Source organism: Triturus cristatus, chromosome 8, assembly GCF_964204655.1.
Source record: "Triturus cristatus chromosome 8, aTriCri1.1, whole genome shotgun sequence".
NCBI classification, from domain to species: Eukaryota; Metazoa; Chordata; class Amphibia; order Caudata; family Salamandridae; genus Triturus; species Triturus cristatus.
This window is the reverse complement of record NC_140591.1, coordinates 152,322,435-152,335,556: the sequence shown is the minus strand read 5'-3', so window position 1 is coordinate 152,335,556 and position 13,122 is coordinate 152,322,435. Positions and strand designations below refer to the sequence as shown.

General features: G+C 45.5%; 1 protein-coding gene across 1 annotated transcript in view; it reads right to left on the bottom strand.

The window, feature by feature from the left end:
- The window catches only part of TMPRSS3 (transmembrane serine protease 3), a 283,583-nt gene that overhangs the window by 145,359 nt on the left and 125,102 nt on the right, over nucleotides 1-13,122 (bottom strand). Inside the window, exons 6-7 of the mRNA XM_085624035.1 lie at nucleotides 7,623-7,746; nucleotides 284-412 (exon numbers count right to left, since the gene is read on the bottom strand). Coding sequence (XP_085480161.1) covers nucleotides 284-412; nucleotides 7,623-7,746 — 253 coding nt within the window. The remainder of the gene's footprint in view (nucleotides 1-283; nucleotides 413-7,622; nucleotides 7,747-13,122) is intronic.

The following is a 13,122-nucleotide window of genomic DNA, read 5'->3' as shown; positions in this document are numbered from 1 at the left end:
TGATGAAAATGACAAAGGAGGTCTGGGCAGGCAGTATATTCCAGACTTTAGGTGCATTTCCAGTGGAGGATTGTTTTGGAACTCATTTCTTCTTGAAAGTTGGTATCTCCAGGCTCAGGAGACCCCTATTTCTGAGCTGTCTGCTCTTCCTGGGGAACGAGAATGTTACCTAGAGATGCATGGGTTTAGTGCTTTAGTAGCGATGAACGCTGTCTTGTTGACACTGCAAGTTTACACAGGAGCCACTCACTTTAATATTCAGCAAATGAACAGAAAACCGTACCTTATATATGCCGCATGCTGCAGCGACATCATGTGGCCGACAGCTGGTGATGCTTTAGCAATCGACACAAAATGTCTTTGAAACTGAGCTTCAATGGCGCCCACAGTGACGCCAGTAGAACTCACGTAGCTGTGAACCAAAATCACAGGTATTAAAATGAGGTCTTCGAGACATACACTGCAGTAACTGCACATTTTAACAGATGGATGAACACGTGCATTTATGAACACAACAGTTGCTCATTCTGATGGGAGAAGCATTAATACATCTTGACAAACACATATATTGTGAAGAGTCTACAATCAATTCCAAATCGGATGCCTGTGTTAAAGGGACCATCCGGTCATGGGAGAAAACAGTTCTCTTCGTCCAGTCCCTCATCACGAACAATCACCCTAATGACATCACAGGAAGTGGCATCATATGACCCCCTGACCTTGATTTTGTCATAGGAAGGCATGTCACATAACCTTAACTTTGCACTCACACTCTCTTACACCCCTTTTTAGGTCTCGCCTGACTCAGCGCATGTGCTGGTCTGGCGAGACTTTTTGAGAGGGCTCCAAAAAGTGCTACCAGGCCAGCCTAGTGCTACAGTGCATGTTCGCGAGCGCCGCGCTTGACCGCGATTACTTTCACTTTCGATAGCCAATAGGGCTCGCTTTTGGGACCTTATAAGTATTTAGTTATGCAACTGTTGCATGGCTAAACACTTGTAAGGTCTCAAAGGCGAGATCTATTGGCTATGCCAATGCTTGTTTCTCATTATTATTGATTCTGACTCACTTGCATTCATACTTAGACTTACTGACTTACTTACACTCTGGTCCATGTTTACTAACTCTCTGCACAGTGTTTGCATCATTTTTGTGGCACAAACATTGGATTTGCTATCCAATGAAAATCCTGATTTGAATTGCATTGTATCCGAAAGTAACACAAAATTGTGCTGTACACTGATTTGCATTATTTTGCATCAAGTGGGCATTTCATGAGTGGAGCAAGGGCGTTCCCATTCAACCACCCATGGGTTTTGACGCAAATCCCTATCTATAAACATTGGTAGAGAGGAATGTGCAGCAAAATGTTATGACTCCTTCTGGCAGGCATAATGAGGAGAAATGTTTTCATTTCTCCTTGCTTACCCACTGTGCACGCATGCTTCATTGTTCAGCACACATACAAAGTGGGAAAAGCCTTAAAGCAAAGTTAATAGATAGGAAGGGACCCATTCCAGTCCAAAACCTATGCTTCAGAGAACGCACACACCCTTGCACTAAGGACAGTGTGCGTTTGTACGTGGCTGCCGATCATGCACCAGGAAGAGTAACAGTGCACCATATCTTACTAGATATGGTGCATTTTTTATCTTTCCCTTTGACGCAAGGCAGCACAGCATCTTTGATGCCTTGCATCACAGAATAGTAAATCTAGGCCTCTGTCTCACACAATCTCACTCACTACTTGTCACTGACTTATACTCACTCACACACACGTTACACAAAAAAAGGCATGTTCACACATACACATGCTCTCTCTCACATAAACACATTCACACCACAAGTATGCACACAAGATACATTGAAAACCATTTTTACTTACCATAGCTGATACCAAAGGTCTTGTTCCAGCTAAGGTTGCTCCATTTTTTATTACAATATTAGTGAATAAGTTAGTATTATTCACTACTAGTATAATGCAAAATGAGCAGAAAATATGGAATGCCGGGCCCCCCCTGTGTTCTTGGCACTAATATTGCCGCCTCTGAGGTCAGGGGTCGCAAAGCAGTGCCACAGGTCGCAAGGGGCAAGCCAGTGGTCGCACTGGGCTCCTTTGCAACCTCTAAATGACATCCATGTTATGGGCAATGCACTCCTGTAGCCACCTTTGTTCCCCACAGTATGGAACATGGAGGAGCTTGTGAGAAGGAATCCCTAAAGGGAGAAAAGTAGCAATGAAAACAAGAAATCCCAGGATTAGGCAGGTGTAACTTGGAAGAAGGTAATCACTTTTGGTGGTTGGCAGGAATGTAGTTCAGGGTGCACTTAGGAAACAGAGTATTGAAGAACATTTGAATTCTGGAACAAGGCAAATGACTGCATTGCAATGCAAGGAGAAGCAGTTCTAAAGCTCTTTATATAGAACTGTAACAGGAAACAGGAAGTTGTCAACAGGAATTTCTCCCATATTGGACTGGAAACTAAAAGAAGGTGCCATAACTTTCTGGAAAGTTAAAGAAGGTTGAATAGAAGAAGGTTCCATAGCTTTCTGGAAAGTTAAAGAAGGTTCCATAGAAGAGGGTTCCATAGCTTTCTGGAAAGTTAAAGAAGGTGCCATAGAAGAGGGTTCCATAGCTTTCTGGAAAGTTAAAGAAGGTTCCATAACTTTCTGGAAAGTTAAAGAGGGTTTCATAGCTTTTTGGAAAGTTAAAGAAGGTTCCATAGAAAAAGGTTCCATAGCTTTCTGGAAAGTTAAAGAAGGTTCCATAACTTTCTGGAAAGTTAAAGAGGGTTTCATAGCTTTCTTGAAAGTTAAAGAAGGTTCCATAGCTTTCTGGAAAGTTAAAGAGGGTTTCATAGCTTTCTTGAAAGTTAAAGAAGGTTCCATAGCTTTCTGGAAAGTTAAAGAAGGTTCCATGGAAGAAGGTTCCATGGCTTTCTGGAAAGTGAAAGAGGGTTTCATAGCTTTCTGGAAAGTTAAAGAAGGTTCCATAACTTTCTGGAAAGTTAAAGAGGGTTTCATAGCTTTCTTGAAAGTTAAAGAAGGTTCCATAGCTTTCTGGAAAGTTAAAGAAGGTTCCATAACTTTCTGGAAAGTTAAAGAGGGTTCCATAGCTTTCTGGAAAGTTAAAGAAGGTTCCATGGAAGAAGGTTCCATGGCTTTCTGGAAAGTGAAAGAGGGTTTCATAGCTTTCTGGAAAGTTAAAGAAGGTTCCATAACTTTCTGGAAAGTTAAAGAGGGTTCCATAGCTTTCTGGAAAGTTAAAGAAGGTCCCATAGAAGAAGGTTCCATAGCTTTCTGGAAAGTTAAAGAGGGTTTCATAGCTTTCTGGAAAGTTAAAGAAGGTTCCATAGCTTTCTGAAAGGTGTTTAAGAATGGTTTTGCAAACATTATAAATCTCCCTTAGCCATTTAAATAGACACCTTTCTTCAAGATGTAGTCTTCTGGCCTTTTTACCAGGTCTCCAGTATTTGGCTGGCCCTGAAGGGGCTGCAGCATAAAATGGAGGCATATAAATGCCTCCCGGAATGTCGTTTCGATGTAGGAGCCTCTGGGGTCGGCCCCACCATGTTCCCTCCAAGTGGCACAACAGAGGAAACAAAATGATTACATAAGTGCTGCAGATAGAAATAGCACCAATCTTTGTATATTCTATAGCACCACCGCCCCTATCATCGCCTCTCAGTTCTGTAGGACTCTTTCTCACACAGTTCTGTAGTGCTCATCTGTTCCTCATAGTTCTGCAGCAGTCCCCTTTCTCTTCCCTTTTCATTCTGTCGTGCAAACCTCTGTCTCACCTTTTCAGTTCTCTGGTTGTTCTGGGTGCTTTTATGCTGTGTCTTCTACTTTAATAATATATAATCATATAAACTTTTTTGAAAACACTGATTCACCAAACACAAGCTTTCTTCTCATTACTTTTCTTGAGATGAAAGAGAAGGAATTAGAGTTCCCCTATGACTAGCAAGGCGTTCAACGTTGTAGAACATGATCTCTTAATCTCTCAGTTCCTACAGTAAGGTAGTTCCAAAAAACAGAAGCGTGCATCATGGATGCCCAACCACTCATTTTGAATATGAGGCTGGGAGGTTCAAAGAGCAGTGGATGTGAAAAAAATGGGGCTCTTCAGGGACTGTATTTCTTACATTTTTCCATACAGACTTGGGAGCTACACACAGTGTCTTCATCATGTCCTGCTTTCCACAGAAAGCCAGTGTAGCCTACATGCAGAATGAGGAAAACAAAGGCACATCTTGGGGCATTCGTCAGTTCTGAGAATGCTGTTTCTTTAACCCCTGCAATGTCTCTTTCATTGGTGGTGACATCATGGATAAAGCATGTTTGAGTGAACAATTCTGAGCACAAATGCAATAACTGCCTAAAGTCTCCTAAAGTCTCCTCTAAGGACATTGAGTTAGTTCTTAATACGTGCTGTCAGAATTTAGAATTTGGGTTATTGATTTGGGAAAGAGAAACCCTTTGCAATTTAATAAACAAACGCTGAGTAGGCTAAAACACATTTCTTAGAAAATCTCTACTCAAGCTCTGGTAGCTGGGACACAAGCAGCAGGTGATCCCCAGAATATCAAACAGTGAAACCAATTTTAAAGTCAAGAAAACAGCACAATACGTTTTCCAAACCAGAAGAAAAAGAAAACGAAAACATTAATTACCAAAAAGACACCAAAACCATTAAGGTCGGATAAGGAGAACTGGAGGTATGAATTTTGTAAATTGTTCAGCCAAAAGGCATCTACAATAACAACGCAACATTGAAAAATATTAGATTCCAGTCAACCTGGACCTAGGTGCAATTACAGGCTAATCTCAATGCAGCGGAGGTTGGATACACCAAGCGGGTCAGGCTGGTCCAAGGGCCCGATTACGACTTCGGCGGTTTCACCTCCGGCTTGCTGCAAAGGCGGTTCAGGAAACGACGTCAAACCGGCGGCATCCCACCTACTATATCACGAGTTCACCGTGGGGCTGGTGGTGTGTAGGAGGTTGTGTCCTGACGACAGCATGCTTTGGCTCTGGAAAAGAGTCAGACGTCAATGCTGTTCCCTCTGTGGTGACTCCAGCCAGTCGAGTACAGTGTTTTCTTACATCATGTTTTGAAAGTATGTGCACCGACATGATGGGATCGGAGGCCACTACATGGGCACCAGCTACATTTCACAAGGGCACAATAACCCTAGAGTCAGCTCTTTGTCTCATTACCAAGACAGCGGTGCAGGAGAGCGGACCGCCTCCTTTGACCACCTCTGCCTCTCCCACTGCTTCCGCAGGAGTAGCAATCTTGGTGGCGGTCTCCCCGCCTGCATCGTACTCCGGTGGTCGGACTGCAAGGGAAGCGGGCAATTGGACCACCAGAAAGCAATGGCAGATCCCTGACCGCCAGGATTGTAATTGGCCCCAAAGTTTTTATCTTCTAACTCATTCTGTTTTTTAGAAGTCAGAATCTTCCGGTGTGGGCAAGCCCAAGGTAGAAGCCGGCAAGTGTCTATCTAAGTCAGGTACATTGTGGTCAAGCTCCTGCTGAACTCGTTAGTTGTGGCTTCAGCTCCGAGTGGGACAAGCCTAGATTTCACAGCTGCCTGGTTCACTTTGCCTTTGGGATGCTTTTGCGGCTTCGTCCCAGTCCAAGTTTTTATTTTCGCCCCTAGTGGGGAAACCTTGAAGTTGTAGCTAGGTAGGGCTCCTCAGAGAATGGGAAAAACATATATTTTTTGCATGCCTTGGATACGACTTCCTATGGCAGGCCTCAGCAGCTTATCCCAGTCCTCTGCAGGCGAACAAAGTCAGTAAGTCCCATTTTTGTTCAACTGCTGAGAAAGTTCCTCCTAGTCACTCTGGCAGCCCTTTGGTCCTCAGGACAGGCGTCTAGTACCACGTTTCTCTATAACAAAGCTCAAGGAGGATCTGGACCTAAGTGGTCAACTGGGCTTTTTTTCGAGTCAGGAGTCCTGCATTTTTTCAGGCAGAAAGACAAGTGGATACCAGGGAATAGATTTGTTTTAAATGGGACGGTAGATGGCGCACCCAGACATTGGGCTGTGCCACTACTTCTAAAGCCCCAACAGTATTTCTGCCCCCCTCAGAGGGCAGATTTAGGGATTTACTCCAATCTCATCTCCTTGGGGGGCACAAAGCCTTCTGGCTACCAGAGATAGATTTAAAATTTTAAAAATGGGGATGGGGATGGGGACGGTGCTGGCCCCACCTGGCATTAGGCCACATGTCCTCCCCTAAAGCCCCAACAGTTTTTCTACTCCCACTGGGGCAGAATGATTGCATCTGTGGCTCCTAACTTGATTACAGCTTTCTTCAGTTTCCTTTCCCTCCTGAGAGAGAAGCTCTAATCCTACAAAAAACTTTTCCTAAACAAAGGCTTTTCTGCCTGGCACTGTTCTTCTGTTAAAGCCACATATCAAAGGAAGCTCATGACACTTGGCTGCTATGAAGAGCAGGGATCTTGCAGCCTTGAAGGACCTACCATCCTCATGTGGGGCCAGAATACATGCCTAGAGGGTGTGGGAGCCTGATTTGATTGTATAGAGGCTGGAGACTGTGCAGTTTGTGATGTTTATTTTCTAATAGCTTTTTATTCAGGTTTTGTATTTTGAAAACTAGGATAAATCAAGCATACATCAGTCAGCCTAGAGCCGGACTTATCTTTAGCCCGTATTCTTCACCGCCATGTATCGCCTTACAGGCTTCCCATGAGAATCAACTAGTTGCATATTTATTTTCCCCAGAAGTAATACTAGAAAAGGGAACCCTACAACTTTAAATTTTAAAATCATAACTAGATTGTCTCCTTTACATGACCAGTTTTCAGCCTCTGTTACAAACATTCACATCCACCACCCGCAGGTACACTTTGGGAAGAGTTAGGGGACTGAAAGAGGGAATGTTAGGCCAAGCTCATAACTACAATTTGTAAAACTGACGAAAAAAGTGTTGTGGTCTTTCTCATGAACACTGTAATTATGCAATGTTGTGGCTTCAACTTTTTTTGTATAATTATGGATTTGCCGCATTTGCTACATAATCCATCATCTGCTGCATAAATCTGCAGATATTAATGGAAAAAAAGGTTTCTAGCTCAAATGGATCAAAAGTTACTAAAAACGAGGCTACATGTGTATGCGTGCAGTGGAAAGCCCTTTCCAAAGGTTAATTGGTTATATTTCAGTTGCATATCCTGCATTTGGGTAGTAATGAGGTGAAATCTTTGCCTAGATAATATCACCATGTGTAAAAATCACAAACTTACAAAGTAATACTATCAAAAAATGTGCTGCATTATACCGCATAATTTGACCTTTGCAAGGTGGCCTTGCATGGTTTTGTGAAAATTATTCTAGGTTTTGCGCCACCCTTGCGCTACCTTTCTGTGGCGAAAGGGTGATGCAAAACTTTGATAAATATGCTGCTACTTATCTAAAATTGTCACTGTTTAGCATGTGGCTCTGCAGTAGGTGATTTGTTTAAATAAAATGCAGAGCTCTCAACAATACCTCATCATTTATTATCATAGAGTATATTCACTGGAAACAGCACACAATATCTCATAGGAGACTGTACACGAACATAAATGTCCCTGTTCCATTACCTTGCATACCCTAACTGCTTACATGTCAAGTTTCCATACAGGGCTTTCCAGTCATCTGAACAGACAGTCCGCCAGGAACCGGAAGTGAAAACCTGCAGCACCGCATTGCTTCCACTCAACCGAACTGAAAGAGCAATAAGTGCAGTCAGTCATTTACACTTAACCAATGCTCACAATATTGCATGCTCAAAACATCAGAGGTATTGAAATGGGAGTCTGATATTAGCATACTTTTGAGTTCTAGGTAGGATAATCCTTCTTGGTTTCTTTTGTTTCTGAACCTTTCATCTGTAACTCATACATAACCTTTTGGTTTGTCTCAAGAGGTTGCAAATGGAAGCAAGTGGGCAACAAGGTTCAAGAGGTAGTGATAGGGTACTGAAGACATCAAGCATTTTAGCTCTTCCCTCCTTTTAAAGTCGGTGTGTCTGGTTGGGAAAGACTTATTGTGAGCTTATCAGGAACCCACAGTGGGCTCCCAGCCCACCCATTACTTACCAATGGTTGCCTTTATTGTCACTCTCATTTGTTATTTGATGGCTTGCCCTCCTTTTCTTGCGTTTATGCCTCCCCTTGAGCTTACCATCTTTACCATCCTATTATTTGAGTGACTTATATCCTTACACTGCCCGCTTATAGGGAACTCGTTTTTTAGGTCTCGGCTCGAAGGCTGCACTTGCGCAGTCTCGATCTGAGATTTAATGACTTGGAGAAGAGGGGCTTGAACCCGCCCCTCTTCTCCCCTGTTCTCCATTGGCTGGCCTCTTGAATGCTCGCCAGCCATTGGAGAAGAGGTCCGTCACTCCGATCAGGCGCCGTCCTTTTCGGATTCGGGGGCGTGTTTTTTTCAACAAATCTAATTATCTCCTCCAGCCAATGGCAAGTGGAGAACACGCCCCCGAATCCGAAATCGCCGCTGCCTTTCTCCGAGGCATTTCTGCTTCGCCTCGGAGAAAGGCGGTGGTGTGCTTGTTTATGTGTGACTCTACTCTGTCCTGCCCTCTTCCCCCCACTCATCTCTCTCTATCAAGCCGACTCCCTCTTCCACTCCTCTCCGTTGACCCGTGCTCTTCCTCTTCCACCCCCTTCTCTAGCCAGGCACATTCCTCTCTCGCTCTCTCGCACCTCGCCCTCATGCTTGCCCAGTATTTTCACCCTCTCCACTCCATGCACCCCTCGGCCCCCCTCACGCCTCTTCCTGGTGACTGCTCTCTACTGTCCCCCCCACCATGTATCTCTCTAACGTCCTATCCCCTTCCCCCTCTCTGCTCTCCACCTCCTCGCGCCCTCTTTCACACCATCCTTTCTTCCACCCTACCTCGCCCACCCGTCTCCGCTTCCTTTTCCCTCTCTCCTGCAGTCTCATATCTTTCGCCCCCCGCGCCTCAACCGCCCCTGCCTTTCTCTTTTTTTTTTAACGTTTCCTGGTAAAATCTTCCCGTCTCCTTTTTACACCCGCCTCCCCCTCATCCTCTCACCTTACCTGGCTGCCCTTCCCCGCCTCCCTCGAGCGCTTTTTCTCACCCGCCCCCTTAATCTACCACCCCTAATCTCCCCACACATATTTGCAGTGCAGTGAAAGGCTTCAGATCAGCCAGTGTGCCCGCCGCGAGGCGCTGGGGTAGATGACGTGTCCTGCGTGAGGCTCCAGAGTAGCCAGCGTGCCCAGTGAGAGGATCAGCCGTAGACTGTGTGTGCAGGGAGGTTCTCGGGATTAAACGATGTATGCTGTGAGAGCCGCAGGAGTAAACCGTGTGCGGCTGAGAAGTAGGCAGTGCGCAGGTAGAAGTTCAGGAGTAGCCAGTGCGTGCAGTGAGAGTGCGTTATAGCACAGGGAGGGCTCCGATTCTGGAGTAGATCATGTGTGCAGTGATGGGCTCCTGAGTAGATCGATGGGCTCCTGCGTAGATCGTGTGTGCAGTGAGGGGCTCCTGCGTAGATCGTGTGTGCAGTGAGGGGCCTCCGGAGTACATTGTGTGTGCAGTGAGGGACCCATGAGTACCTAGTGTGCAGTGAGGGGCCCAGGGGCAGTTAGTGTGTGCAGTGAGGGGCTCAGGAGTAGCCACTGGTTGCAGTGAGGGGCTCAGGAGTAGCAATTGGTTGCAGTGAGGGGCTCACGAGTAACCACTGGTTGCAGTGAGGGGCTCAGGAGTAGCCACTGGTTGCAGTGAGGGGCTCAGGAGTAAACCGTGTGCAGTGAGGCCCTTTTGAGTTAACCGTGTGTACAGTGAGACGCTCAGGAGCAGCCAGTGTGTGCAGTGGGAGGCTCAGGAGTAAACCGTGCGTGCAGTGGGAGGCTCAGGAGTAAACCCTAGTGCAGTGAGGGGCTCGGAAATAACCAGTGTGTGCAGTGAGACGCTCGGGAGTAGCCAGTGTGTGTGCAGTGAGGGGCTGGGGAGTACCCAGTGTGTGCAGTGAGGGGCTGGGGAGTACCCAGTGCGTGCAGTGAGGGGCTGGGGAGTACCCAGTGCATGCGGTGAGGGGCTGGGGAGTACCCAGTGCGTGCAGTAACGGGCTGGGGAGTACCCGGTGCGTGCAGTGAGGGGCTGGGGAGTACCCAGTGCGTGCAGTGAGGGGCTGCGGAGTACCCAGTGCGTGCAGTTTGTTGTGCATTCTCGGCCGAGAAGAGCACAGGAATGTGGGTGTTCGGAGACGCGCATCTGCTCAAACCTTTATTATTTATAAATCCAATTGTTAAATAACTGATGCACCTGAGTATGGATTTACGACACTGTCTCTTTGTCTAACACAATTACAAGAAGTGTGCCAAATGGAGGCGTCATCATTTGACAAACACAATGAGCCTTTTGACTTGTTTTCAAGAGTCCTGGCGTGGGACACCTTCGCTCACACACCCGGTGACTTCTCGAGGCCTCCACCCCCACCCACACAAACTGCCTCTATACATTGCAAACATGTGCGCAGAGCGGTGCAGAAGCAGACACCGCAGGGGCGCATATAAAACTCCTACAACCTTGACGTCGGTCAAAACGCCCGTTTCCTATTTTAGGGGGAGATGTTACATTAATAAGGGCTGAGCTGCAGACTCCACACCTTTGGCCCCCAGGGGACCATCGCCCAGGCCCCAGGTCTTGGAAACGCAGGGAGTAAGTAACTTGAAGAAACTGAAGGGAAAGAAAGGGCAACTCAGGGCAGATTTCCCGCTGAAAGCATAAGTTTTTTTTTTTTTGTGGTAATCGCATTTCACATTTTCTCCATCATTTTTTTGCACCGGGGCCTCTTTAATCCGCCTCTTAAACCCAGATTTGTCTCGGGAAACATATGAAGGCCCCCTTCAAGGTTATAGGCATCCCAGACATGGGATACAAGCTTTACCTTCTTGTTGTTCATTCCAAAATGTGAGTTGAAGCCGTGCTGACGTCACAACAAACCATTAACCAGCCTTTCACCGCTTTGTGTGTGTCTCCTTTTTACAAACACGCATTTGTAGGAGACTGTCCTACGTGGCTGTTTGAAGCTGGGGTGTGATCCACCAGTCTCTCACTAAGGCAGACTTTTATAAGCAGCAACGTAGCGTGTAACCAACTGTGCCCAGCCCTACCAGCCTTTCACCCCTTTCTGTGTGTCTCCTTTTTTACAAACACGCATTCGTAGGAGACTGGCATGCGTGGATGTTTGAAGGTGGGGTGTAATCCACCAGTCCCCCACTAAGGCAGACTTTTATAAGCAGGAACGTAACATGTAATGGAGTGTACCCAGACCTACCAGCCTTTTACGGATAGCAATACATATTTTATTGAAGTGTGTGTATTTTTGCTCCAAACGCGGTCCCTTTCTCTTTCGCATGCCACGCTTGTTAACATTTCTGTTGCTTTACTCCCTCCCCCCACCCGCTATCCGTGTTCACAATGCGACCACCCTCCTTCCCGATCTCCACATTCCCTTTGTGTGTGTCTCCTTTTTACAAACACGCATTCGTAGGAGACTGTCCTGCGTGGATGTTTGAAGCTAGGGTGTGATCCACCACTCCCTCACTACGGCGACTTTTCTAAGCAGCAACGTAGATAGCCACTCTACCTCACAACATCCCTCTCCCTCACTACATCACTATTTCACTACCTCACTCTTTCTCACTACATAACTCTCTCTACCTCACTACTCCACTCTATCTCACTATCTCACAACTTCTCTCTCTCAAAACATCACTACCTCACTCTCTAGCTCACCACCTCACAACTTCACTCTCTCTCTCACTCACTACCTCAATCACTCTCTATCTCACTACCTCACTCTTTCTATCTCACTAACTCACTTTCACTCTCTCTTTCACTACCTCTCTCTATCTCACTACATCACAACATCACTCTATGCTTATATATCACTACCTCACAACATCCCTCTCCCTCACTACCTCACTCTTTCACTACCTCACTCTCTATATCTCACTACCTCACTCTCTATCTACCTCACTCTCTATCTCACTACCTCACTCTCTCTCACTACCTCACTCTCTATTTCAATACCTCACTCTCTCTCTCTATCTCACTACCTCACTCTCTCTCTGCTAATGCAATAGGTATCACATATGCAAAAAAAAAGCTAATGCCAATAGAAATGACAATGCCATTTATTTAGGGATACAAAAATAATAAAAAATAATGAGCAATACCAATAGCTCTACCTATAATATTGCCGAGACCATTGCATTGTAAATGCTTGTTTTCTTTTTGGTCAAGCAGTCTATAAGAGAGCATGTGTTTTCCATCTCTCTCTCTTGTGTGCTTCTCCCCCCAGAAAACGTCTGCCATCTGTGCTCTGTGTTGTTCTCTCCATCATGTGTTGCTCGCTCTCTCCTTTGTGTGCTTCTCACCCACCTCCTGATGCTCTACCCCTCATGTGCTGCTTTTCCATTATTCTATGCCCACATTCAGTCCCTATTGCGTCCACCCTATGTTCTCTCTGCACTTGTTCGCCCATTGCCCACTCCCATCCATGCGGCCTTTTTTTAATATATTTTAACTTTTAGCGGGGCAGGGAGCAAACTTCTGCCTTTCTGGCTTAAAGAAGCAATTTTCACTATTTCATTTTATTATTTTACCCATATATCTTGAATGCCCGTCAATTGTGATATCACACTGTCTTTTCTATTTTTTTTTATTTGTCCAATGCTGCTTTGCATCTAGAAAGAGCATTAGCACAGTCAGTAGGTTCAAAAGGCAAGAGTTATTGGTTGTACCTACGCTTCTTAACGTTCCTTCTGACCACATATAGCTTTCCAACCAATGAAGGTCACATGATTGGATCAGGCTATGCACAGGGCTGCTGGAAGAACGCGATTCAGCAGGGGCTGCGTTTTCGGCATAATTATAGATTTGTCACATTTGCTACATGATCCATCATCTTCTGCATAATCTTCATATTTTAACAAAAAATGTTATGTTTCTAGCTCAAACGGATCAAAAGTTACTAAAAAATGCAGCAAATCTTTTTGCAGTACACACTAGAAGACCCTTCACGAAAATTGCCTGGTCACCTTTCA